This window comes from Suncus etruscus, chromosome 18, assembly GCF_024139225.1.
Source record: "Suncus etruscus isolate mSunEtr1 chromosome 18, mSunEtr1.pri.cur, whole genome shotgun sequence".
Classification (NCBI taxonomy): Eukaryota; Metazoa; Chordata; class Mammalia; order Eulipotyphla; family Soricidae; genus Suncus; species Suncus etruscus.
Genome location: NC_064865.1, coordinates 1520553 through 1548242, shown reverse-complemented (window position 1 = coordinate 1548242; position 27690 = coordinate 1520553). Strand labels below are relative to the sequence as shown.

Here is a 27690-nt window from a genome sequence, read left to right as displayed (position 1 = left end):
ATTCACATAGCTATATAACTCAGCTATAGGGGGTATGAGTAGGGAAGTTCAAAAAGCCCCATAGAACAGGAACCAGCTATCTCAAGCTATGGTTGTAGGCAGCCCGAGTTTCTTCTTGTGTAAAGTAGGAGCTAAGACGGGTCTTTTTGTAGTGGTCTTTCATAAATGGCCTTTGATTTCCTACATCTTAGTAAACTAGGAAATTTTGCAAGGAGGAATAAAACTGTAAAAACGTACTCTCCTGGCAAAGAACCCACTTGTTAGGGCACATGCATTCAGACTGGATTTGATCCCCAGCTAATATGGAGCCCCTGAGTATAGCTGAGTAAAGCCCTGGTGGCCTCAGTGACCACTAGGGGTGGCCTGGGTATCCCTGCCACTGAGGTGACCAAGCAGCAGCATTTCTGGGCTTTTGTATCGAGCCTTTGTACTCAGTCTGATCGGCCAAGAATCGCCAATTAGTGCCACCAGAACATCTGACCACTGTTTGGGACCTCCCCTTCCAAAGAAAATACTCTCCTGTTTCCTAACTTGTGAAATTTCTGGAAAATCCCATGTCTCTGGACATCACTGACTACGCCACTCCTTTCTGTATTGTCTGTAGCTGCTTTCACATGTCAGAGCCGTGGCAGATGGGGAAGCCTGCAGCACTGCACATACGTAGCAGCTAACCCTCTGCAGAGACTCAGAGCCTCTCCTTAGCTGTGACCCTGAGAGCTTAATCAACTCCTGGCTGTCTTTTGAGTTTTCCAATCACATGGTTGTGGCCAGACCACAGCCATGTTCGTGAATTCAGTGGTCTCTCTGGAAGGAGTCCCAGGCTTCAGTGATTTTATGTCTCAGAGGTCATCCCAGTGTGCACCCAATTTTGAGAACCCTGGGCAGAATCCTGTTACTTTTGTCTACAGATGTGGTTTCCAACCACTGGGCCGTTGCCAGTGCCCTGCTACAGATGTTTCTCCAGTCCCACCATATGGCTAACATGGTGTTACTGCTTAACACTGGTTCGTAGCCATGACCACAGTGTGAAAAGGCTGAAAGCTGCTGGTTCACAGCACCCCAGGGATCAGCTGTTTTAGGGCACTGTGTCCTCTTGGTCATGTTTTGTGTGAAGCCAGCACCCTATACTCTGGGTCTTCTCTGCCTAGGATTCTACTTCCAAAACTCCCACAATATCCCAGACAGTCTCTAGACCTTCCATCAGGATGTGTTGTGGGAGAAATTGTATTTGTTTTCTTGGTTTTGGGGTTTTTTGTTTGTTTGTTTGCAGTTTTGGGGGTGGGTCACACCCCGCACTGTTCAGGTCTCGCTCCACATGGTGCTCAGGTTACTATGCGGGGTGCTAGGTTTGAAACCCAGGTTGGCTGAGTGCATGTCAAGTATTTGTGCTATCACTCTGGCCTGAGTTGTTATAGTCATTGAATGAATAAAATATTCCACATGTCGATTGAAAGGCACAATCAAGATGCCGGTGATGATCTGGTATCTCTTTGGAATGTTCTGGGCAGGACTATTTGCCCAGTGCAGACTGGGCACATGCAGGTTCTCACAGAAAAGAGTTAGAGCTTGCTAGAGTCCAGATAGACAAAGAGGGTGGAGGGTGCAAAGGGAAGTGCAGGCAAGAAGATTCCCTGGGTGTCCCAGGCAGCAGGCAGGGAGGACAGGGATCCTGCCATTAGGAGGGCCCATGAGCAGCTCCTGAGACTGCAATCCTCGCAAGGTGGACAATTTAGGGGCTGACTGGGGTCAGATTGGCACCCACTCCAGGATCCCAGTGAGTTGCTCTGAGGGAGGGGCTGACAGGAGAAATGGGAATGTCTTCATTCTGCTCATCCATTGATTCACCATTGCTGTTTGGTTTGGTTTTGGGGCACACCCGACTGTGCTCAGGGCTTACTCTTTTTTTTTTTTTTTCTTTTTTTTGTGGTTTTTGGGTCACACCCGGCAGTGCTCAGGGGTTACTCCTGGCTCCACGCTCAGAAATGGCTCCTGGCAGGCACGGGGGACCATATGGGACGCTGGGATTCGAACCGATGACCTCTTGCATGAAAGGCAAACGCCTTACCTCCATGCTATCTCTCCAGCCCCAGGGCTTACTCTTGTCTCTGCATTCAGGAGTCACTCCTTGCAGGGCTTGAGGGACCATGTGGGATACCAGAGATCGAACCCGAGTCAGCCTCATGTAAGTCAAGCACCCTACCTGCTCTACTATCTCTCCAGCCTCCATTCATTCACCATTGCAAGGTGCTATCGGTACCCAATAGGGAATGTACATCAGGAGCCAAGCAGTTGTGTTTGAGAAAGATCATGCTAGAAGCCTTGAGTGATTTGCCAATGGGGAGGAAGGGGTGACCCACACCGAGGACTGCAGTTCCCGGGTTCTTGGTCACCCTTGTATCCAGCTGCCTCTGTATGTTTGGGTTGGGGGACACTGCACTTAAGTGTGCTTACCTGAACCTCACGTATTTTCATCGAAACTGAGGTGTTGGGGGTGAGACTGAGGGACCTTTTTACATATAACCTTGGAAGGTATGGCTCTGACTTTTCTCCTGGTCTTTTCATTACTGGTGGGGAGGCGAGAGGGAAGAAGGAGGAAGAAAGTACATTTCTTTCTGGAAAAAGGTAGGTTCATTCCACTGTTGCTGCTGCTGGAGAGTAGATATGACAGGAAGTAGGAGGGCAGGCAGAAAGCTGTCAAAATAGTCCAGAGGACAGATCCCAACTCTCCTACAAATGTTCGAGAACAAAATAGTAAGATGTTGGGGCCAGAGTAATAGTATAGCAGGTAGAGCATTTGTCTTGCATACAGCTGACCCAGGTTTGATCTGTGGCACCCCATGTGGTCCCCTAAGGTTCTCTGTGTGCCAGAGGTGATCTCTGGGCACAGAGCCAGGAGTTGGCTCTGAGTACCACCAGATGTGGTGCAATAACAGAGAGAGAAAATTACATGTCAGTGGGGACGTTGGTTGAAGGCTGAAGGGCTGAATGAAGATAGATGTGTCAAACAGTTGGAAGAAGAGTGTCAGGAGTTGCACAAGTCCTGTGTGATGGGTGAGGATGTCAAGGGAAACAGCATGTGGGAGGAAAGTGTAGGATCTCCAGGGGGGCCTGCAAGAAAGAGCACTTTATAGGGAGGTAGTTCAACAGACTTGAATGTACACTTGGAAGACCACCAGATGCCTTGGTTCCATTCCAGGACTGCATGGTCCCTTAAGCACTGCCAGAAGCAACTCACAGAGCTGAGAGGAGCCCTTGTGTACTGCTAAGTGGGCTCAGAGAAAAAGAGGCTTTAAAAAATGCATGGGGGTGACTGGAGAGATAGCATGGAGGTAAGGCATTTGCCTTGCATGCAGAAGGTCAGTGGTTCGAATCCCGGCATTCCATATGGTCTCCCGAGCCTGCCAGGAGCGATTTCTGAGCATAGAGCCAGGAGTAACCCCTGAGCACTGCTGGGTGTGACCCAAAAAACAAAAATAAAATAAAATAAAATGCATGGGGCGGGGGGGCAGAGTGATAGCACACTGTCTAAGGCAGTTTGTTTGTTTGTTTGTTTGTTTGTTTTTGGGCCACACCCGTTTGACGCTCAGGGGTCCTTCCTTGGCTAGCGCTTGCAAGGCAGACACCTTACCTCCAGCGCCACCTACCCGGCCCCTAAGGCAGTTTGTTTTGCACTGGCTGACCCAGGTTCAATCCCCAGCATCCTATATGGTCCCCCAAGCCTGCCAAGAGTAATTCCTAAGCGCTGCAAATGTGGCCCAAAAACCAAAAAGTAAAAAATGTATTGGACACACTGGGCTGTCCTGGGGACCTGGACCATTCCCAGTAGTGCTGGCCTCTGTTCTACTGCTTGGGTCTTCCTGGCCCCAGGAAGAGGGCTTTTACTGTCCCGTTCAGTGAGGGTTGGGGGACTCTTCTGCTCACCATTTCTCAAGCCCAGCTTTTAACTTTGTCTCACTGAGTTCTGGTCCATTATATTTCCAAAATTAATGAGCTTGCAGATCTCGGGGAGGGGGGGGATTGGGATGTGTGCAAAGTTCAGATTCTGCTGGAATCAATGTGCATGGAGGCCGAACACCTGAATTCCTTAGGACGCCTCCATTTGGGTACTTGAAAACACATTTTGAGCAGCAGGAGAAACTGGCTTCCCTGCTTCTCAGGCTCAGTCTTTCCCCAGAACCTGGTCTTTGTGTCCTTCTCGGCTCCCAACTGGACTTAACATCCAGGATCTGCTCTGGCCCACTATCCTTGGCAACTTTACCTCTGCTCCCCTGCTCCCCTTTATCTGCTCTTCGCTTCACCCGCCAAGCTCCGCAAATGTCCATCTTCCTTTCCTGTCATGAGAAAACGAGCTGAGACCCTCCGAGGGAGCTCCCAGTTGTAAACACAGCTCGCCGTGATTTCCAAACTTTCCTGCTCAAGTCCCTCATAAAAGGGTTTTGTAAATCATTCTAGCCCCTCACATATTTTAAAGTTTACATGTGCATGCTTTAGCATATGCTTGCAGAATGCAATTTCCAGTGTGGGTGTAAACATTGATATTTTTTTAAGTAAAACTATTACCTCACTGTTTTTACTGTATGCGGTAGAATCTAAATATAGAGCAATTTGATATCCACCATCGTCCCTTTTAAAAATGCATGGATGTGTTTGCTCTCTGTTAATAGGGGTTCCTTATTTCTCCTCGAAATTTTGTCTTGTTTCTTCTTATGGATTTATATATGTAGCACAATTTATGCTTAAAACCTAATCTGTTTGGTTCCCTATAGTATAATCTCCCTTGCAATTTTATAAGAAGTTAAAATATTTTTAATTTCCTAAAGCCATAAAATTTTAAAAAAAACATGGCTTCTGATTTGAGTTATTACAATTATTAGTAGTATGTAATTAATCAAACACTCAGTGTACTCTGAGGTTGTATAAATAAGAAATATAAAAATTAGGGGTGGGGGGCTGGAGATATAGTGTGGAAAGGGTGTTTGCCTCACAATCAGGTCAGTGGTTCGAATCCCAGCATCCCATATGGTCACCTGAGGCTGCCAGGAGCAATTTCTGAGCATAGAGCCAGGAGTAACCCCTGAGTGCTGCCGGGTGTGGACCCCCCCAAAAAAAAATTAGGGGCCTGAGGTAGAGCACAGCGGGAGGGCGTTTGCCTTGCATGTGGCTGACTTAGAAAGGACCAGGGTTCAATTCCCGGCATCCCATATGGTCCCCTGAGCCTGCTAGGAGCAATTTCTGAGTGCAGAGCCAGGAGTAACCCCCTGAGCACTGCCGGGTGTGGCCCAAAATCCAAAAAAACACCCCAGAAATATAAAAATTAAATTATTGGTGCCAAAGCGATAGCACAGCTGGGGATGGCATTTGTCTTTCTCGAAGTCAAACCGTGTTTGACCCCTGGCCTCCCACGTGGTCCCCTGAACCTGCCAAGAGTGATTCCTGACTACAGAGCCAGGAGTAACAACCCCTGAGTGCTGCCGGGCGTGGCCCAAAAACCAAAACCAAAACCAATCAAAAATAATACCCTAAATGACTGCAAGAAATAGCATGTCAGTGAGATGTTGAGAAGGATGAACTTTCCCCCTCCCTTCATTGTTGACATTGTCATTTTCATTGTTAGCATTAATTCTTTCATTGTGATGACCAAGAATTGCACACTCTGACTCGCGATATGGACATATCCCTGGCTGTAAGGAGTTGGAGTGGGCTCCAGACAGCAGAGTCTCTGGGGCCATGCCCTGGTGCATGTAGGTGGCACTAGGGATCAAATTCATGGTCTTAGACTTGTAGTGCTGGCGCTTTTATCCCTGAGCCATTTCCTAGGCCCCCTGGATAAATTTGGAGGGGTAGAGCTGGGGGTGGGGGGGACAGGTTGCACTGTAGTATGCTTGTCTTGCATACATGAAGTCCTGAGTTTGATTCCTAGCACTACAAAAATGAATGATATAGAAAATAGTTTTCTATGGATGTACAGTGCACCCCACCTGTGACTGGGAGTATGACTTGAGTATTCAGAGCTCCCACACCTGCACACCGCTACAGCTCAGGCCCAGGAACAGAACGGTACTTTAGTATTCATCTGGATCAAGAGACAAGAAGCAGCTCTGATGGTCACTTCTATCCATGCGAGCACTGAAAACTCCCATTCACATCAACTAGTAGATGGAATACAAAGCTTCATTGAAGCAGGGGCTGGAGCACTAGTGCATCAGGTAGGGCATTTGCCTTCACACAGCCGACCTCATTTCAGTCCTGGTACCCCAAATAGTCCTCAGAGCCCACCAGGAGTTATCTCTTAGAGCGGAGTCAGGAGAAACCCCTAAGCACCGGCAGATGTGGCCCCTAAAACAAACTAATAAAAAGGGGCACTCAGATCTCATTCTGCTGTCTGTTATATGCCCAAAACCCTACAGTGGTATATCACTAACAATTACTTTTAATCACTTCTCTGAGTAGTAAAAAGAGAATTGGAAACCACTCAGCTTGTGGAGATGATTTACTACTCACTTATTTCTTGGTTTCTCCATTGTCTTAAGTATCCTCCTGGATTTTTATTTGGTTGGGGTTTGGTGGGGCATACCTAGTAGTGCTCAGGGGTTGCTCCTGGGTCTGAGCTCAGGGATACCTCCTGGAGAGGCTCAGGGGACCATATGGATGCTGGGGGATTGAACTCAGGTCAACTGCATACAAGGTGAGCATCCTACTCCCTGCCTCAAGTGTTGTAAGGTGGCCGGGGAGATGGGGGTTGACTTATTCCTGGGGCATTTAACCTAATTGAGAAGTTGGGTGGGGGCCTCTCAGGATTAGCAGAGATTCTTGGAGCAACCTATCTGATGCTCAACCCCCAGTGTTCCACATGCACGAAGCAGGATTTTGACAGCTATGCCGCGTGATATCTCGTGTACTAAGTGATTTCCAGTCATGCCACAACCACTAAAAGTAGTGTGACCCCCAGTGAGATGTGTGAGCACTGTGACTAGGAAGTGCTACTGTGGTGAGTACTGCAACAATCTCCAGGAGCACAGAGGCCACATGCTGATGCTCTGATTATTGGGGGGGGGGGGGCCCCACACCGGGTGATGCTTAGTGGTTACTCCTGGCTTTGCGCTCAGAAATCGCCCATGGCTTGGGGGACCATAGGGAATACCTGGGGATCGAACCTAGGTCCATTCTAGGTAAGCACATGTAAGGCAAACGCCCTACTGCCTGCGCCACCACTCTGGACCCTGCTGATGCATGACCCCGGTGAGCCCCACAATTCAGATTTTTGCTCCACACCTGGTCACCATCACAGTCACACAGAGATGTGACTTTAAAAATAGAAGGTATTGGAGGGTGGTCAAAGCGATAGCTCAGCGGTAAGGCATTTTCCTTGCACATGACCAACATAGGACGGACTCTGGTTTGCACCTCATACGGTCCCCTCAGCCTGCTAGGAGCTAATTCTGAGATTCTGACTGGAGAGCCAGGAGTAACTCCTGAGTGCCATCACCGGATGTGATCCCTCTGCCCACCCCCCAGAAAAAGAAAGTATTGGAGGCTGGTGACATAGTACAATGGGTAGGACACTTACTTGCTTTGCAAACAGTTGACACTCATTTGATCCCTGGCAATACATAATGGCATCTCTCCCCTGCCAGCCATGATTCTGCATGCAAAGTCAGGTGTAAGCCCATTATACTGTTAGGCTTACCCCCTCCCCCCAAAAAAAAGTATCAGGAATGGAATTGGTAAGTCCTTTGCTTTTCTGTTATAAAGAAGATGGTTGCAAAAATTAAGTGCCAGTATTCAGCTTGCATCCTCTTCATCTATCAGCCTAGAGATGGGCTTATAAGGAAACTGAAATCTGGCCGCAAGGACCAGAGAGCACAAAAGGCAGAGTACATCATACATTACACAGAAGGTTCGGGTTCAACCCCTAGCACCATTTAAACATTGCCTAGGATTAGCACCCAAGTAACCTTGTACACTGGCCCCGAAAAGGAGTTTTGTGTGTATGTAAGTATGGGAATACAGTTATCTACTAGACCTATATCTCCAAACTTTCTAGTGTATGTTACTTTTCTTTTTTATTCCTTTGGTTTTTGGGCCACACTGAGTGGTGCTCAGGGGTTACTCCTGGCTCGGCTCTCACTCCTGGCAGTCTAAGGGGACCATATGGGGTGCAAGGAATCAAACCCGGGTCCATACGGGCAAGGACTGCATGCAAGGCAAATGCCTTACCACTGTGCTATCTCTCCAGCCTCTCTAGTGTATGTTTCTAAGAGAAGCTCTGAATGGCCCCGACTACTTTTTGTGCCAAGCCACATTATGGGCTTCTAGCCAGTGGTCAACCCTGTGCTCCATTATTTTCCTGGGAAGGGACCACAAGAATTCAGGGCTGTGTTGGTCGGCTTAGCAGGCAAACTAACACATGTGCTTTATGATACTTGCTCCACTTCCGATCTGCTGCTGGGAATGCACATTCTGGTGCCTGGTGTCCATTAATCTTACCTTTTATTTTTCTTGCATTCATGAATCTCTTTCCTTGGACTTCTTCCTATGAAGCCCTCACCCTTTCTTCACTCCATTCCTCAAGATCTTAGCCCCAGGTCTCAGTCATTTCCCAGCACCTTATGCCTTAAGGTGTCTTGAAGTACCTGCAGAGCAAATGAATTGACTCATGAATTGTCTCCTACTTCTTCTCAGCCTCCTCAGGTCTTAGCATAGTGCTGGGCTCCCAGTAGCAGGTCCCTGGTGAATATGTGAATTGATCATCATGCCTCACACTGAATGTGCGAACGAGTGACCTAATGAGTCATTGAGCAAAGGCTCAATGTGTTATGCAGGCGTAAGAGTGTTTGTCTTTTAGTGATGATGCAGCAAGGAGGGCACCTCTCTTGGACTTGGCTTATCTGGGTTTGATCATCTGCACCCTATATGGTCCCCCTGAGCTCCGCCAGGAGTGATCCTTGAGCACAGCAGGGCTTGGCTCACAAACAACAAAAAGAAAGTAAGAGTATTTTCAGGATTTCAAGTATATGAAACTAGCTCTGCTGACTCGAGGCTCTTGGTTTGGGTTTTGCTCTGCCACCTGTTTCAGTAGTATCATGGCTTGCCATCAACCATCCCCAGAAACCTGCCTAAACTCTGCCTCTTGTCCCGCAGGTGTGAGCAGCGTCTCTTCCCCGCAGCAGTATTTGGTGTGCACCTGCAGCTGGGTGAGGATGTAAACCCCCCACTCTGTACGTGAGTGGTCCGGGCCAACAGGAACCCCTGGCTCCACCACCACCCCCCACACCGCCATGTCCGCCGTGGAGTAGTGTGGACACTTCCTCTCCACCTCTCAGGGTTTCGGTCCTTTTGGGGTGGGTTTCCTTGGCCTCCGTTTATGGTTTTGTGGCTGGACATTCACCACCAAGGCCGGCGTCATGGGGGATCAGCAGCTGTACAAGACCAACCACATGGGCCACGGGGCTGAGAACCTGTTCTACCAGCAGCCACCACTTGCTGTTCACAGCGGGCTGAATCACAGCTACGGGAATGCCATTCCGGGAGCGGCCATGGAGGCGCCCCAGGCTTCCCCCCTCTCCCCTCACTTTCCTCAAGACACCAGGGATGGTCTTGGCTTGCCTGTGGGCTCCAAAAACCTCGGCCAAGTAGATCCCGCCAGACAGGGAGGGTGGGGAGGCCACGCAGGTCCTGGAAACCACATCCAGCTCCGAGGCAACCTGGCCAACTCGAATATGATGTGGGGGGCTCCGGCCCAGGCCGAGCCCACCGACGGCTACCAGTACACCTATTCCCAGGCCAGCGAGATCCGGACGCAGAAGCTCACCAGTGGCGTCCTGCACAAGCTGGATTCCTTCACCCAGGTGTTCGCCAACCAAAACTTGCGCATTCAAGTCAACAACATGGCCCAGGTGCTGCACACACAGTCAGCGGTGATGGATGGGGCCCCGGACAGTGCCCTCCGCCAGCTGCTGTCCCAAAAGCCCCTGGAGGCCCCCACAGCATCTCTGGCCTCCCGCTACCAGCCTGGACCCCAGCAGCCTCACCCGGGGTTCACAGGGGGGCTGTCCAAGCCTGCCCTCCAGGTGGGCCAGCACCCAGGCCAAGGCCACTTGTATTACGACTACCAGCAGCCCCTGACTCAGATGCCGGTGCAGGGAACGCAGCCCCTGCAGGCTTCACCCATGCTGTCCCAGCACCTACCACAGATGCAGCAGCATCAGTATTACCCGCAGCCGGCCGGGCAGCCACGCATGACGGTGCAGGACATGCAGCCACCTCAGCAGCTCCGCCCAGCTCAGCCGCAGCCACAGCCACAACCGCAGCAGCAACAACAGCAACAGCAGCAGCTGCAGCAGCGACAGGGCTCCATGCAGATACCTCAGTATTACCAGTCCCAGCCCATGATGCAGCACTTGCCGGAGCAGCAGTCGCAGCCGATGCACCTCCAGCCCTCCTCCTACCATCGGGACACCCACCAGTATCCCCCAGAGCAGGCACACGCTGTGCAGTTGATCCCGCTGAGCTCCATGCCACAGTACTACTACCAGGAGCCCCAGCAGCCCTACAGCCACCCCCTGTACCCGCAGAGCCATCTGTCCCAGCACCCGCAGCGTGACGACAGCCAGCCCAAGACCTACCCTGGTGACAGGCAGACCCCCGTGGTGCTGAGCTCCCATGGGGACCTGGGGCCTCCGGAACCTGGAATGACGGACTCTGCCAGCTCGGAGCTGAACCGGGTGGGCAGCTCAATCCCCCACCGACCACTCCTGTCCCCAGGTGGGCTCCATCTCAACAACATGACCCCGCAGCACCAGCAGCTATCCCCTAGTGCCACATGGCCCCAGGTAATTTTGCTGCAGAACTTCTCCCATGCACAGAGGCCAGGCCAGTTTTGACTGTGGGGGTCCCCGATCCCCTCTCCAGCACCTTGTCCTCTTTGTTCTTTATTCACGTACATGTTACCCCTCCCACATACGAGACACTGGCTTTGTCTGGCCCTTAGAATCCAGAATCAGTTCCACACCATCCTTGGCCCCAGAGTCTGTCATCAGCTTCACTAAGGAGGCGCCAGCACATCCTACAGGCCCTGAGAACCCATAGAATTGTCCAGGCCTAAGGGAAGTGCCAGAGACCAGCACAGTGGGGGAGTCCATCTACATTCTCAGGGTCTCGCCTGTGAATCTGAATTCCCCCACACACACACTTGGGGAGGGAAGCACCTCTGCCACAGCCCCAGAGTACAGAGTGTATAGTCTCAGGAAAGAACTCAGACCAGGAATTAGCTTCACTGGGTGAGGAATAACTATGGTTAGGGTAAGCTGGACAGGGTGCTCTGGATAAACAAAGTCAGGGGAGACATTCAGAGCAAAACAGGATGCAGAGCTGTAAGGCCTCTCAGTGCCTTTTTCTGCTGGTGCACACCAAGAATCTCCCAAAGGGGAGACTGTGTAGTTGCAGGGATGCAGACTTTGGCAGGTCAGAGGAACCTATCTGTTGTCCTGAGAGTCTTGCTTACAAATCTCTGTTTCCCAGATGTATTTGACCACCCAACAAGCTGCTAGCTATGGTGCTCTGCGCATGCTTGGCCATGTTCCAAGAGTACATATGTGACCAGAGGATCAGGGAAGGAGAAAACCTTGCAGAGAACCAGGTTAGGCAGAGAGTGGGCTCTGTGAAGTGGTAAAAGAAAGCCCCTTGGCCCTATTGTGTATGGAGCTCTCATCCAGGAGTGAATGAGAGCCTTGTGAATATAATAAACAAACAGAGGACATTGCCCAGCTTAGTGCTCATGTTCTCCCCTTGCACAGCAGAAAGGATGGAAGCACAGTGGCTGTGCTTCCCCCAAATACAGGAGCAATGAAGGAAGGATGTCTCTGGGGCAGATGAACAAGCACTGTGGTGTAGACAGCAGAAAGGACCCCAGACCACCAGTCTCTAGGGTCCCCTAGAGGACTTCTCCCCACCCAAACATATTTTCTCTCTCTTCTCTCTTCTGGTGTCATGCTTGACTCCAAACCAGATGCACATCCCTGATGGCAGAGCCCAGCCAGGATCCCCGGAGTCAAGGTAGGATTGGGGAGTAGGTGTCTCAGAATCTGGTGTTGGGCAGGGAGATGTGCCTGGCTTGTCTCTCAATTCCTTTCCAAATGCAAAGCTCGTTTCTCTGTGATGTTGATAGCACAACAGCAGCTCTGTTGTGTATGAGCACCTGGCTTGCTCCATGCTCTGATGTGTCTCAGTGAGTGAGGAGATCTGACTACCATGTGCTGAGTGCCCAGTTGCACAGCCAACAGCAGTTCTGTCACAGATCCGTTCGTTTAATCAGTGGGTTTATACCTAATGTGGGCCTGACTTAAAGCCAAGTTTTAAGAGGCTTTATTGAGGAACGGGGAAAATAATAGAGTTTAAGGCATTTGCCATGCACAAAACCATCTCTGGTTTCATTCCATATATGATGAGTTGAGCACTGCCAGAGCGATTCCTGAAAACAGCCTGGACTAAACTCCGAGTGCTGAAACTGGGTGTGGTTTCCATCACCACCACCACCACCAAAAAAAACACACTTAAAAAAATGTTTCCCGGGCCCGGAGAGATAGCACAGCGGTGTTTGCCTTGCAAGCAGCCGATCCAGGACCAAAGGTGGTTGGTTCGAATCCCAGTGTCCCATATGGTCCCCCGTGCCTGCCAGGAGCTATTTCTGAGCAGACAGCCAGGAGTAACCCCTGAGCAATGCCGGGTGTGGCCCAAAAACAAACAAACAAACAAAAAATGTTTCCCAATAAGAAGTGAGGAGAAATTGTACAGAAGGTAAGATCTGTGCATGGGACTGATGAGATCCTAGTTCAAATCCCTAGCATCACATGGTCCCCTCCTGAGCACAGATCCAAAAACAGCAAACAAATAAAACAGAAACTCCCAAACAAACAAAAATAAAGTTGCAACATCAAATAGTTCTCACTGACAGAGCCTTCATGTACACTGTCAGGAGCTGACCTTAGAGCAGTGCTTCTCAATTATTTTCTGTCATGCCCCCCTAGGAGGAAGAAAACATTTTTTGTGGCCCCTGTGCGATGTAAATAGTATCTTTATTTAAAAAAAACTTTAACCTGCAAAACAAAAATATGTAAAATAATTTGAGCTATTTTTAAGCAGAGGTGATGTCTGGATGAATGGCTACCATGAGCATGTATTGCAATGCATAGCTTTTCAATTTGAAGCGGGTTTTGAAGCAGGACACAGCAACTCTCAGCTCCAGAGACATACAGAGACATAAACACGGGGCTTAGCTTGTTAGGACAGTGTTTGCCGAGGTCAAAAGCGCCCCCCTTTATGGAGCCTCGTGCCCCCTTGGGGGGGATGCGCCCCACTATTTGAGAAGCACTGCCTTAGAGGCTCAGGGCTATAATCGCTTGGCAGGAAGAAAAGGCTTTTGAAGGGACAGCCAGAGCTCGTGAGATGTAGATGCGGTACCCCTTTTCCTGTAGGCTCCTTGAACCAAGGTCCTGTTTAACTCTTGCGTAGCGCTGAGTTGTGCTCCCTGCAGCTGTGTTTCGGTGTTCATTGGACTTGTTCTCTGAAGAGCTTGGGGTCATGATTCCAAGGAAACCAGGGCCTGAGGGTGCTGGACAAGTGAATTGGGTCTGTGGTGTGTGAGGTCTTGTGATGAGTCACTGTGCCCCTTCTTCCCGTGTGTGTGTCCTCCCCATTTGTGTCCCCCTCCAAGCAGTGGCCAACCAAAAGGAATTTTGGGGGAGCAGTTTGACACCAAGAATAAGCTGACATGCTCCATCTGCCTGAAGGAGTTCAAGAGCTTGCCTGCCCTGAATGGCCACATGCGGTCCCACGGGGGAATGAGGGCCTCCCCCAGCCTCAAACAGGTAAGCAGGAGCCAGCACCCAGCCCTCCTCAGGCCATGTGCTACTTGCTTTGCTTTGCCGCTGTCTCGCAGTGATTGTCAGCCCCTGGGGGAATTCAGGAAGTCCGCCCTGTTCAGGGATCTAGGAGCCAACAAGTTCACAAGTTGGTTCCCAGTAACCCCCAGCTTTACCAACCAGAGAAGCTCGACATTCCTTTAGGCGAGCCTAGCTTCCTTCCATGCTCCCTGAAAAATACAGCTAGAAGACACCTTTAGCTTCTGCTTAAAGCCCCTCGCCTTCCCCATCAGAGCTATGTGGGCCTCCTGATCAGGAATCAGTGACCCAGGAAAGCTAATACAGGCATCAGTGCCCCCCCCCCATACATCCAGCACTGCCTGCTCTAAAGGACACTGAGGTTGGACTCTGACAACCAAAGGTCTCCACCATTTTCCAGTTGCTTCCTGGACAGGCTTCCTGCAGTGACCATCCAGGTGGTTCTAAGCCAAAAGCCTCTGTTAAAGAACTTTCTGACTCTTCGAGCACAGAGATTCCTAATTAAAATATATGAGAATTAATTCTGGTCACAAAAAATTGGTTTCACCATCTCTCCTCCTGACGATTTAGTGTAAAAGAGCCTCATCTTGAGCTAGAGAGACAGCTTAGCAGTGGTCCTCAAACTATGGCCCACGGGCCACATACTGTATTTGTATCTGTTTTGTTTCTTCATTGCAAAATAAGATATATGCAGTGTGCATAAGAATTTGTTCATCAGTTTTGTTTTTACTAGAGTCAGGCCCTCCAATGGTCTGAGGGACAGTGAACCGGCCCCCTGTTTAAAAAGTTTGAGGACCCCTGGTTTAGGGATTAAGGCACTTGGCTTCAGGCAGCTGACCCCAGTTTGATCTCGGTCATCACGTATGGTTCCCTGAGCCCTGCCAGGAGTGATCCCTGAGCACAGTGTTAGGAGTAAGCCTTAAGCACTGCCAAGTGTGGCCAAAACACACACCCCAACAAAAAAGAAACTCATCTTCATTTGTTTGGGGACTGAGGAGGAAGAATAAGAGGGTTCTGAATTGGAGCTCCAGCAGCACCAGGCCTGAACATATAACTGTCAGTCATTGGCTGAGTGTACGTGGGAGTTTCCCTCCCTCTTCTCCCACCCTTCTGAGCAAAGCTGGAATGACACACCCCAAACAGAACAGTCAATAATCAAATAGCTTTGGGACTTCCAATGCACTTTCCTAACCTGAATAGAACTGAAAGTAGAACATCTGTCTCCCTTTGCCAAAGGAGAGATGAAGGCCCAGAGAAGTTTGTTTATGCGGCCATTTATCCTTTTCTCTAGAATGAACGACAATTACACCCTGAATCACTTGGGTATTTGTTTAAATATACACGCAAACCATGGCCAAATGGAGTCAGAATGATAGTACAATGGGTAGGGCATTTGCCTGGCCTGTAGACAGCCCAGGTTTGATCTCACAATTCTATATGTCCCCTGAGCCCACCAGAAGTGATTCCTGAATCTGAGCCAGGAAGGAGTTCGCCCTGAGCACTGTGGATTGTGGCCCAAAAACCCAAATCACTTCTCTCCTCAAGCCCCAAAAAGACATGACCAAGCATTTGGGCTATAGGGAGACCCTGCAGGGCCTTGTCCATTGCCCCTCCACCCCAGCCCAGCTTCCTCATATCCAAAGGACTCTAGGTGGCAGGAAGGCCATCTCCTCGCTGGGATGCCTTGTCCCCCTCACCGCAGTGTTGCTCCAGCACCTTTTGGGAATGGCCAAGTGTGTGCCCCCACCGTGAGTGCTGCCCTCGGACCAGGATCAAAGCCTTTATTGTCTGTGTAGGAGGAAGGAGACAAGGCCCCGCCACCTCCGCCCCAGCCGCCACTGCCGCCTCCGCCGCCACCGCAGCTCCCTCCCGAGGCCGAGAGCCTCACGCCCATGGTCATGCCCGTGTCTGTCCCTGTCAAGCTTCTCCCGCCCAAGCCCAGCTCGCAGGGCTTCGCCTCCAGCGCCACGACCGCCCCCTCCGCCAGAGACAAGCCAGCCAGCTCGATGTCGGACGACGAGATGCCCGTGCTCGTGAGGATGACCCTCTCTCCCCCACACTCCCCCCAAGGGACTGCCCCCCGCACGCCTGCTGTGAGTTGCTGCTCTGCCCTGCCTGCCTGCCTGCCTGCCTGCCAGGGGCCCAGACAGCCCTTTGCTTTCCTGGAGATAAGGAGTGTTTTGCTCAGGTTACCGGCCTGATTGGCTCAAGGCTGCACCCCTGCCTAGGGGTGTTCTAGGCATATCCACACCACCCACACTCCATCCAACACCTGTTAACCTTCCCAAAAGGATGGTGGGTGAGACTCTAAAAGACCCAGGCACAAACAGACCTCAGCATCACATGGTCCTGTGTACTGCCAGGAGTGACTCCCATTACTGCTTTGTATGACCCCCCCCCCACCAAAACAAATAAAATAGGGCTGGGGTGACAATACAGCATGTAGGACACTTGCCTTGTACCCAGCGCCTAAAATGGTCCACTAAACTCCACCAGAAATGATCCTTGAGCGCAAAGCCAGGAGTAAGCCCTGAGCGCACAGCCAGATGTTGCCCCAAAACAAAAATAACAAACATAGATGATGACTCTGCAGGTCACTCCTGATGCAGCTGTCCCAGTTATTAAGCTGGAAGTACTATCCCAGACAGATGGCTATTGCTTCTGGTCCCTGGCCCCTCCGCCAGGTTCTCCAGACCTTCCTGAATCCAGCCACCTATCACATAACCCCTGGCACAGACAGGTCTCCAGCCCTGGAATGGATGCTAATGGTCAGACTCACTGGGCATTCTGGATTTCCTCTGTCACATCTGCTTCAGTGCCCTTGGGGAACCAGATGTATTAATGTCCTCCCCACCCCACCCTCATCTCAGGAAAGCAAAGAGATCTGTGTCTCTCACTGTTAAGTTCTCCTTCCCAAACTTCACATGCTTCGTCCAAGCAACTTAGCTTGGCTGTGCGATGGATTTTCTCTCTCCTCCTCCCTTTGTTTCCTTTCCGCTCTTCTCTTCCTCCCTATCTGCCTCTCTCTCTCTCCCTCCCTCTCCTGCCCTCAGAATCTTTAACCCATGAGGTTGTTTACAGGTCATATTTGTCCATGGCTGCTGGGATTCCAGGAGACAGGCAGGTGGGGTTGGGCCGGAAGAGGGCTAAAGAGGAATGATCTCAAGAACTCAGGAGGTCCAAAGAGTGCTGTTTGGGGCACATGTAAAGAAGAAAGGCTAGAATTCTCTTAATCCAGCAGGACTTGGGGAGCCGCAACCCGGAGAGAAAGGAAGTGCCAGCCAAGCTCCCTCTTTGCCCGGAAGTGCCAGCTTTGGTGGGAGATGTAAGTTCTACCTTGGCGAACTTTCAACCCCAAAATCGAGACCCAGTCAAGATTCCTAGTTGCACAAAGGTCAGAGCCCATACATCTCCACCCCCATATAAGAGAGAACAGTGGGGTAGAGAAGAAACTTATTGGGGGTTGGTGGCTAAGTCATAGGGAATTTAAGTTGAGTTGCTGAAAAGAGACATCAGAAAGGGAGCTCTGGGCCAGGGAGACAATATAGGGGTTTAAAGTATTTGCCCAACATGCAGCAGATCCCCAGTCAGATCCTTAGTCTGACTATGGTCCCATGAGCCCAGCCAGCTGTGAGTTCTGAGCAGAGGTGCAAAGCAGAGATGAAGCAGACTGTATGGGAATGGAGTGCCGAAGGGGGAGAAACTGAGGCAGACACTCCTAGGTTAAGTGTAAGTGTGAGCTCTGACACTGGGTGAGAAATGAAGTTTCCAGGGAGGTGCTCTGAGTACCAACCCAAGCTCTGGTTTTAGATATTGGGAATCCTGCCTTAGTTTCTCCCCTTCAGGGTTTTAATCATACCTGGCCTCCACATCTCTGGGGTGCTTTAAAACCATCTCCGCATTGGGTCTCCAGGGTCTAAAAAGTGTGGTGGGAGTGGAAGGTGGAAAGGTTTCCTCTTCTTGACCATCTACTCTGACTTTTTGGGTAGTCACCCCTGCCGGGGGGTTCAGCTTGGCCTGGAGGGCTGGGAAAGTGTTAAGCTGCAGTAAGCACTTGGAAGGCGCTCCTTGAGAGGGACTTGAGCTCTGTGACCAAACCTACATTCCAGTGCCAGGTTAAAGTCTCCGGTGGTCTAAGTCTCAGGCACCCAGAAATAGAACCTAGTTTTAGGAGTGATCCCCAAGATGTAGGAGCCCTTACAGCTTCTACCCTGCCTCCTCTGCCTGTTTACTCCACCTCCGGAAAGGGGCAATCTGCTGGGGAAAGAAGGCAGGTTGGCTTGTTCTAACAAGAGCCTCTGAGGGGTGAGGCAGAACTCTAGGGCCACCGTGCTGAAGCTGGTCCAGTGCTCCTGGGCCCTTGTCCTTTCCCCGCTCACAGCTTCCTAACACTCCAACCAGAGAGGCTGAGAGGGCATGCCAAGAGACAAGTGTAGCTGGGGGAGACCACCTTGAGGGATGGGGGGGGGGGTGGCAGCCAGAGGGCTTCCTAGAGAGCAGAGTGCTGGGCTCACGTCACATGGGCTGCAGGTAACATGACCAGGGCCAGCCTTTCCCATCAGCCCCGCTGCCTTGCCAGGGACTGCAGCTGGTTCAGCCACAGGCTACCTGGGATTTGAATACCCCTTTCCTTCTCCACTTGGCAGCTGCAGCCAGACCCCTGAATCTGGGGGCATCTCGAAGCTGATCCCCCACCACACACACACACACACACACACACACACACACACACACCACCCAAGCCTGTTTCTGTCTGGCTTTGGCCTGCCTGGCTTCTCTCCTGCGTGTGCAAAAACGTTTCCTTTTTAGCCTCCATGTGTATCCGTGTGGCTGCCCGGTGCCCCCATGCCTGCTGCTGACAGGACACCACGGGCCTGGCCCACTGCACTCGAGTGGGCTGAGGGGAGAAGAGATGTGGGTGGCAGCAGTAGGGGACCCCTCATAGGAGTGTGGAGGGGCACTGGGCCCTCTTCCCGTCCATTCCTAAAGAGAGTCTTGCGGCCCCTTCAGAGCCAGGGCTCTGAGGAGGGCCTTAGTGGGCCCCTCAGGCGGGCGGGGACGTGGCCACCGTGGAGCCCCGAGCCATCCAGCCCCAGCCCTAGCTCAGCGGTCTGGCACCACCCGGGTGAGGGGTATGGGCTCCACACACAGAAGTATGGGGGTGAGAGCAGCCTCGAGCCCCCCTAAAGCTGTGGCAGGGCAGTCGGGCACGCCTGAGGAGCTGAGACGAGCCATCCCTCTCATGGTTGGTTGTCTGTCTTGTCTCCCAAAGGACATCCCCAGGAAGCACCACCCGGGTATGGCCAAGGTCGAGGAAGCCCTCAAGACCCCCGGGGAGAAGAAGAAATTCCGGCACCGGCCCGAGCCCCTCTTCATCCCGCCGCCACCCTCCTGCCCCCCATCTGCTGCCATCACTGCGGCCACCTCATGCTCGGGCGCCACCCTGTACCAGAGCCAGCTGCGCTCCCCGCGTGTCCTGGGCGACCATCTGCTCCTGGACCCCACCTACGAGCTGCCCCCCTACACGCCCCCGCCCATGCTGAGCCCTGTCCGCCAGGGCTCGGGGCTCTTCAGCAACGTCCTGGTATCGGGGGGCCATGGCCCTGGTGCCCACCCGCAGCTGCCATTAACGCCCCTCACGCCCACACCCCGAGTGCTGCTGTGTCGCTCTAGTAAGTACCCCTTTTTCTAACTTTTCTGGGCATCCGTTCTGCCTCTCCCCTGGGGAGGACACCTCCCCCGCCCCCGTTGTTTTTGTATTCCCCAGACTTTTGGGGATACAGAAGTTGGGGTGGGGTGTCTCCACTCCAAGCACCTGTGCCAGACTAGGAATACTGAGCCAATGTGAACTAGCTGGGGGGGCCGTGCATATTTGTCTCTCAGGACTAAGGAACAAGTTGCAGGACACCAGGACTCGAACAACCCTGGGGGTCATTATGGAATAGTGAAAGTACAACGATGTACAAACAGGGTGAAGGATTCTTTCGGTGGCTCCTACCCTTCTCACTCCCATTCACCCCATTCCTTTAAAAAAATGATAGTCCCCGGGCCGGGCGGTGGCGCTAAAGGTAAGGTGTCTGCCTTGCCAGCGTTAGCCTAGGACGGACCGCGGTTCGATCCCCCGGCGTCCCATATGGTCCCCCAAGCCAGGAGCGACTTCTGAGCGCATAGCCAGGAGTAACCCCTGAGCGTTACCGGGTGTGGCCCAAAAACCAAAAAAAAAAAAAAAAAATGATAGTCCCCAAGAGATCTAAAGCCAAAATTTCTCTTTGGAGCAAAAATTTCATAAAAACATTAGCACTAAGCTGAACAGAGGGGTTCCTCATGACCCTGAGAAATGGGGCACCCTCCCCAGGCAGTGCTATAGTTAATACAGCTCTGAAAACTGGAAGGGGTTGGGGAAGACAAGGATCCCACTTAGGCAATCAGCATTTGCTGTAGCTTCTTCCGAACCCCGTCCCTGTTGACCAATGGCCTCTGGATTTTGTGCCTCAGACAGCATCGATGGCAGTAGCGTGACCGTCACCCCTGGGCCTGGAGAGCAGACCGTGGACGTGGAGCCGTAAGCAAACGCCACTTTTTTGGCTGGCATCCTTGGCTGAGGAGAGGGGTCAGAAGCTTTAAGAACTGTTGTTAGTACCGGGGTTAGCATGGCTACCGAGGGAGAAGTTATAAGAATTATAGGATTGGGCCCGGAGAGATAGCACAGAGGCGTTTGCCTTGCAAGCAGCCAATCCAGGACCTAAGGTAGTTGGTTCGAATCCCGGTGTCCCATATGGTCCCCCGTGCCTGCCAGGAGCTATTCTGAGCAGACAGCCAGGAGTAACCCCTGAGTACCGCCAGGTATGGCCCAAAAACCAAAAAAAAAAAAAAGAATTATAGGATTATTGGGACTGGAGAATACAAGGGTACTCTCCAGTACAAGGGTAAGGCAATTGCTAACCCTGGTTTGACCCCTAGCACTGAATGTGGTTTCCACTCCCTGTCTTTCCGAGCACTGTCAAGAATCAGGAGTAAACCCTGAGTTCTACTGTGTGTGGCCAAGAAGGGGAAGGGGGAATCATTCATCTATGTTGATATCACAGGTCTTTGAATTTAGGGAAATTCCTGGGATGGGATCATTTCTCCATTATACCATTAGCCTTGCTTTGAGCATCTTGGAAGCAAGCAGCCTCTGTCCCAGTTGTAGCTCCAAGCAAGCCCCAGGCCAATTCTTCTCTGGCTCCCTAAGCTTAAAGCTCTTTCTTTTCCCCTGAGAAGGCCAGGCCTAGAGTCTTAGGAGCACACAGCAAGGAAATGCACCTCCATTCTTCTTTTTTTCAAGTTTCCGCCAGTTGCTGTGGGCCTCCCACTGAAGACCCCACTGTTGTTTTTCTTCTTGTCATTAAAGACGCATCAACATCGGCTTCAGATTCCAGGCAGAGATTCCGGAACTCCAGGATGTCTCTGCCCTGGCCCAGGACACACACAAGGCCACTCTGGTTTGGAAGCCCTGGCCTGAGCTGGACAACCACGACCTCCAGCAAAGAGGTAGAGGCCTGTGGGAGGGCTGCAGGCTGCTTCTGTTGTCGGGGCCTCCGGGTCCCTCAGGTTGAGCTCTCAGACACAGCTGCTGCTCCTTGTTTCCCACAGTGGAGAATCTCCTGCATTTGTGCTGTTCCAGTGCGTTGCCAGGCGGTGGGACTAATTCAGAATTCGCTCTGCACTCTCTCTTTGAGGCCAAAGGTGATGTGATGGTAAGGAGCCTTGGAAAGTACCCTAGGGTGCTGCTATGGCAGAATTGTCAGTGTCTCTCTGTTCCACATACAGAACAGCCAATTCCAACCTATGTGCCTTTAGGGATGGTCAGAATAGAAAAATCTCCCCTTTGATCTTAATTTGTTTGGGGCATTTTGGAGAGAAAGGAGAGCTCACACCCAACAGTGCACAGGGATTAATCCTGGCTCTACATTTCTAGCAGGCTTTGGGGACCAGAGGGTATGCTGGAGATTAAACTTGGCCACATGCATGGCAAATACCCTATTCTCTATACTTTAGTTTATTCATTTGTTCCCCGGGGCATAACCTTGGGGGCTTATGTCTTGGGAAATTAGCATTTGTGGTCAATTTGTAATTACATGTTTGTATTTATTTGTATTCAGTCTTGTGTTTATTTACTTGTGGTGCTTATTTATTTGTGGCTTGAAGTATATTTATTTCAGAAAGCTTAGTGGCAAGATGGAAAGTAGGGTCTTTCTGTGGGTTTTCTGTTTGACTTGTTTTTTTGGGGGGTGCTTCTCCTGATTAGTGCTCAAGAAATCCAGGGGTACCAATGATTTTATGCCATCTGGGCCTGTGGCCCAATATGAGTAAAAGAGAATCACCCATACCATCCTGGCAGTGCCTGGGGATCTCCATGGTTGCACCAAGAAATGCTTCGAGGACCTTGTGGTGCCTAGGGTAGGACTGGAGTGGCATATGTACTAACCCCTGCACCACCTCTTCAGTCCCAGGTCATTCTGAACCAAGACTTGGCCTAGAAAAGCTATCCTGTTCTTCCTCTCCACAGAAATCAGCCAGTGTTAATTTGTTCAGGGCACTCTTCTCTTCCCTAATCAAAGTGAAGTGTTGGCTCTGTACCCGGTCCTATTATGCTTCACCTTTTGTGCCCCTACCACAATGGTGGGCCATCTTTCCAGAATCTGGACTGTTTGATTGTCTTGTCCACTGCACTCAGTCAGCAGCCTCCGTTTCCTTTTAGTAGATGCCTATTTCTTGCACCACATCTAACTTCCTGCACATTTTGATTCCATTAAAAGATGGTGAAGTAAACTAGTGTCCCAACACTAACTTTTTGTGTTATTTTTAAAGACCTTCAAGATTTTTCTAGCTAGCAATCTGGGGGTAGAGGAGGGAGATATGGGATGCATACTGGGAACAGGGGCGGAGGGAGGACACAGCACTGGTGGTGGAATGCCCCTCATTCATTGTCACTAACGTACCATAAATGATGCAGTAAAAGATTTGTAATGCACTTTGGTCACAATAAAAATTAAAAAAAAAAAAAAAAGAATTTTCTAGCGAGCTGGAGCAATAGCACAGTGGGTAGGGCATTTTCCTTTCACACAGCCTACCTGGGTTTGATCTCTGGCCTCCCTTATGGTTCTCCAAGCTTGCCAGAAGTAATTTCTGAAGAAGGAAAAAAAAAAAGAAAGATGGGCCAGAGAGATAGCATTTGCCTTGCACGCAGGATGGACGGTGGTTCAAATCCCAGCATCTCATATGTTCCCCCGTGCCTGCCAGGAGCAATTTCTGAGCCCAGAGCCAGGAGTAACCCCTGAGTGCTGTGACCCAAAAATGAAAGAAGGAAGGGAGGGAGGGAGGGAGGGAGGGAGGGAGGGAGGGAGGGAGGGAAAAAAATTTTTCTAGAGTGTTAGATAACTCTCCTTAACATTTAATAATGTGAGAGCTGAATGGTAGAGCAGAGCTTCTTCTGCTTTTCCTCGTAGCCTTCCCCTTCCATGGGTTTTCCCATTGCTGCTCCGAGGATCTAGGGGCTACTGTGGTGGTGTTTGGCCAAGTGTGCAGACTGACTTGAACCTAGTACAGTGTTTGGAACCAATGATGTGCTTCTCAGGCCTGCCCAGCAAGAGTAGGAGACCACCAAGTCTAACGGCAGTGTCGAAGGGAGGGTGGCTATGCTGTGGATCTAAGCCTGGGCATATGCTCTACCCCTTATACCCTCTCCTCTCCTTCTCCGTCTCCCTCTGCACAAGTCCCAAGGAATGTGATGGAAGTAAAGGATGATGGTTCGAATCCGGCATCCCATATGGTCCCCCAAGCCTGCCAGGAGTGATTTCTGAGCATAGAGCTCAAGTTACTCAGGTCTATCCAGATCCCAATGATAACCAAGCTGCCAATCTGAGATTTACAATTGAAGGAGCAGGATTTCTTGCTCTATGTCCAACCATCCACTCAACTCCACCTGCAGCACAATTATCAGTCAGTGAGGTGCAAGGGGGCAGTTTGGAAGGGCTTCTTTAGCTGGGTTCTCTGGAAGGGCAGTGTCCAGTACAGATCTTATACTACTGTAGCTGTTTCTGTTCTCTCTATTGAAACATGGTTTGATCTGCTAGAACAGTTACAGTCATTTCCTTAGGGCCCTTCCCCAGACTTAGGCCTTCCACCATTTCTGGAGCAATAGAGAACCATCCCCTTCACCCAGGAAGCAGAGGCTAGAGTGGGGATGAAGACTTCTGCCCATTTTTTCTCCCTAAGGAGACCGACTGCTGCCTGAGCTGAAAAGAGTTAGACTAGAAAAGAACTCCTAATTTGGGGAGTGGCCCATTGGTTTTCTTTCTAGCACCCTACGGCCCTGGGTTCTGATAGTGCTGCCACTTTTTCCCCTTTAGGAAGATGGTCTCCCCAGGACACAGCCCCCCGACTGACTCTCACCTTTTCTCTCCCATGGCACTGCAGGCTGCTCTGGAAATGCTGCTGCTGCGGAAACCAGTGAGGTTAAAATGTCATCCTTTAGCCAATTACCACTATGCCGGTAGGTGCTGGGAGCCCTGCGTTCCTCACTCTCAGGCATGGGCCAGTTGCTTGCTGGGTTCTGTCACTTTTTTCATCAGTATCTCCAGTTCTATCCTAGTGGACGCTAGGGATTGCAGGACCCTCTGGGGCACAGCTGTTGCAGGGATGGAAGAGAACATTGTTGGGCATTTATCTATGTGGGATATCCATGTGGGTGTGCCAAGGCTGGGGGACAGAAGACAGTGCCTGCACATGTGGCAGTGGCATCAGTGCAAAGGGGGTGGGGGACCACAGAGGCAGCAGCACCCCTCAAACCTCTGCTTTTAGACATGGCGTCCTCTATGGTCTGTACTTCAGGCCATTCACTATCCTTTTTTTTATTTGGTCACCTATCAAAGAGATCCCTGTTCCTCTAGCCCTCACTGCATTCGGTAAGGATCCGAGAGAACAAGTGCAGTTTGGTGCCTGGCTATTTTATAACTATTATTACTCGTTTAGCAAACTGTTATTTAGTAAACACTGGATGCAGAGACCAAGTACCAAGCTGAGCAGTGGCTTTCACAGACAGTCAGACACTGTCTCGCCACATGCATTTGGGAATCTGAGGAGAAAGCAGTTAGAACAAGTCTTACCACTGACTCTAACATATGAATAGACAAACACACCTAGGGAGGCACATACTTGACCCAAATGTCTTCCAAAGGTGTGATTTCATGGCAGTGTCTCCAGAAAGAGGGAAGGAGAAGATACTGTAAAAAAGGATCAGGAATCATAAACAGATAGCCGGAAATGGGGCTCAATAGTAAAGCACAAACCCAGTGTTGGGACACCCACCCCTACTCAAAAAAAAGAGAGAACAAAAACAAACAAACAACTAGAAGACATAAAATGTGACAAGTGAAATCAATTTTGCTTTCACTAAGGGGTAAACCCATCCATTTGGGGGGTCTCTACTTCCAACCTGGCTTCTGTTTCAGCAAGCTGACTTCTTCCACCCTTAATAGTTAATCATTTGAGGGTTCTTTGATGGTTTGGGGCAGGTCCTACAAAGGTAGGTGCTAAAGACTTCAGAGGTTTTGGAGACCTAGAATACTTTTTTTATAGTCCTGATGACCAGACGTGGCAAAACTGTGGTGCTCCGTCACGAGCACGGCAAGCCCCCGAAGTCTGCCTGGGGTCACCCCCAATGCCAAGGAGTATGCTAGTACTTGCTGTGCACAAAATGGCAAAGTTTGATGAGAAATCCATCCTTTAACCAGTATTTCTTTTTTGTTTGTTTGTTTTGTTTTTTGGGCCACACCTGGCGGTACTCAGGAGTTACTCTTGGCTTTGCTCAGAAATAGCTCCTGGCTATCTCTCCCGGCCCTAACCAGTATTTCTGGAAGTTGTTTGTTTTGTTTTTATTTGGGGGCCATACCCAACAGTGCTTAGGGCTTACTCCTACTCTACACTTAGGGTTCACTTCTGACCAGACTTGGGGGACTACATGGGATCCAAGGGATCAAACCTAGGTCAGCCATGCACACAACAAACACCTTGTATATTGTATATATTGTATAATTCTCTGGCACCCTAGAAACCCATTTCTTTTTTGTTTTGTTTTGTTTTTTTGTTTTGGGGCCATACCCGGTGACACTCAGGGGTTACTCCTGGCTATGTGCTCAGAAATCGCTCCTGGCTTGGAGGGCCATATGGGACACCGGGGGATGGAACCGCGGTCCATTCTAGGTCAGCAAATGCAAGGCAAATGCCCTACTGCGTGTGTCATTGCTCTGGCCCCCTAGAAACCCATTTCTTAATATTATTCACAATTTCCTCTGTGGTGCCTAGCACTAACTGTTATTAGCATGATAGGGGAATCCTCCCTCATCTTCATGAAACCAGTTCTTCAGCCTCTCAACCCCAGATCTCTCTACTGTCCTCTAACCCCTGATAAACTGTCCTGCCTGAGCCTTTCATGAACTTCTGTGTAGCATGGATCCGAGGCAGTGGCTTGAAAGGGCTGGTCTGCCATCTGAGGTGCAGATGCAGGTTTCCTCAGGAACCAGGATGATCAGACCTCTGGACTAGTTGGCCACATTACTCTGAGCTACCATCATGCTTGGACCTGAATTCCCTCTTGTTCTTTCTAGTGTGCCAAGCGAGTATTATTATTTGATATGTTAGGGCATAAAGGTTGGAAGGGCCAGACAGGTAGCTCAGTGTGATTGAATGAGTGTTTTTTTCTTGCATTTTCAAGGCCCTACGTTCAGTTCCTGCTACCATGGTGCCCAGGCACAGCTAAGTGTAGCTCTGCCTACACTAGTACCACCAGGCTAACCAAGACTATAGCTTTAGATCCAAACACCATCAGGCTTAATCTGATGAGTCAAGAATTGCCAAGAGTGGTCTCTGCACACACATACACACACACACACACACACACACACACACACACACACACACACACACACACACACCCAGCACTCCTGGGAAGGTTCCTTTAAAAGAAAAAGAGAGAGGGCTGGAGTGATAGCACAGAGGTAGGGCATTTGCCTTGCACACAGCCAAACCAGGACAGAAGGTGCTTCAAATCCCGGCATCCCATAAGGTCTCCGTGCCTGCCAGAAGTGATTTCTGAGTGAAGAGCCAAGAGTAGCCCCTGAGCGCTTGCCAGGTGTGACCAAAAAACAGAAAGGAAGGAAGGAAGGAAGGAAGGAAGGAAGGAAGGAAGGAAGGAAGGAAGGAAGGAAGGAAGGAAGGAAGGAAGGAAGGAAGGAAGGAAGGAAGAGCTAGAACACTCAAGAGTAGAAGCTACACACTCCTCAATCCCAAACTAAAATATACCAAGAACTTGAATATACAGACCCCCTAAACTCAGATAAAATTTAATTGATTGTATTGGGACTGGAGGGTTCTAGTGAATTCTTGGCCCAACCCTCCCCACCCTCCTCAGACAAGCCAGCAAGGGCCCTGTTGCTTCCTGGAATCTTTTTGACCTTAGAGGCAAGCAACTTAGAGCAGAGGTGTGAAGGAGTGAGTTCCTGCTAACTGTGGGTTCCCAGGAACAATGTGCTCCCCCATGGCTGCTAGTGATTTCCCTTTTCCAGGAAGCAATCACAAAGAGCATCTTGAGAACTTTCTAGAATCAACAGCAAAAAGGGCAGATGCCACTGGTCTCTAAAGTCAGACCTGACTGCATCAGTTCCCTTCTAGGCTGCAGAGTCAACATCACCCCATTATCACATCACCCCATTACAAGCCTCAAAAACATCCTTGAATCCCATTCCCCTGTCCT

At 50.5% G+C, this 27690-nt stretch overlaps 1 protein-coding gene across 3 annotated transcripts in view; it reads left to right on the top strand.

Moving 5' to 3' along the window:
• The first annotated feature begins 9144 nt into the window (after positions 1 to 9144).
• TRERF1 (transcriptional regulating factor 1) overlaps positions 9145 to 27690 on the top strand; it is a 41025-nt gene continuing 22479 nt past the window's right edge. For 2 of the 3 annotated variants that reach the window (XM_049764907.1, XM_049764906.1), the window contains exons 1-8: positions 9145 to 10832; positions 12008 to 12054; positions 13715 to 13865; positions 19171 to 19570; positions 20394 to 20460; positions 21289 to 21428; positions 21531 to 21634; positions 24357 to 24432. In XM_049764907.1, the coding sequence (XP_049620864.1) occupies positions 9405 to 10832; positions 12008 to 12054; positions 13715 to 13865; positions 19171 to 19570; positions 20394 to 20460; positions 21289 to 21428; positions 21531 to 21634; positions 24357 to 24432 (2413 nt within the window). In that variant the 5' untranslated portion in view covers positions 9145 to 9404. Of the gene's footprint in view, positions 10833 to 12007; positions 12055 to 13714; positions 13866 to 15694; positions 15992 to 17139; positions 17224 to 19170; positions 19571 to 20393; positions 20461 to 21288; positions 21429 to 21530; positions 21635 to 24356; positions 24433 to 27690 lie in introns of all 3 variants that reach the window. The other variant, XM_049764905.1, reaches the window with a different exon arrangement.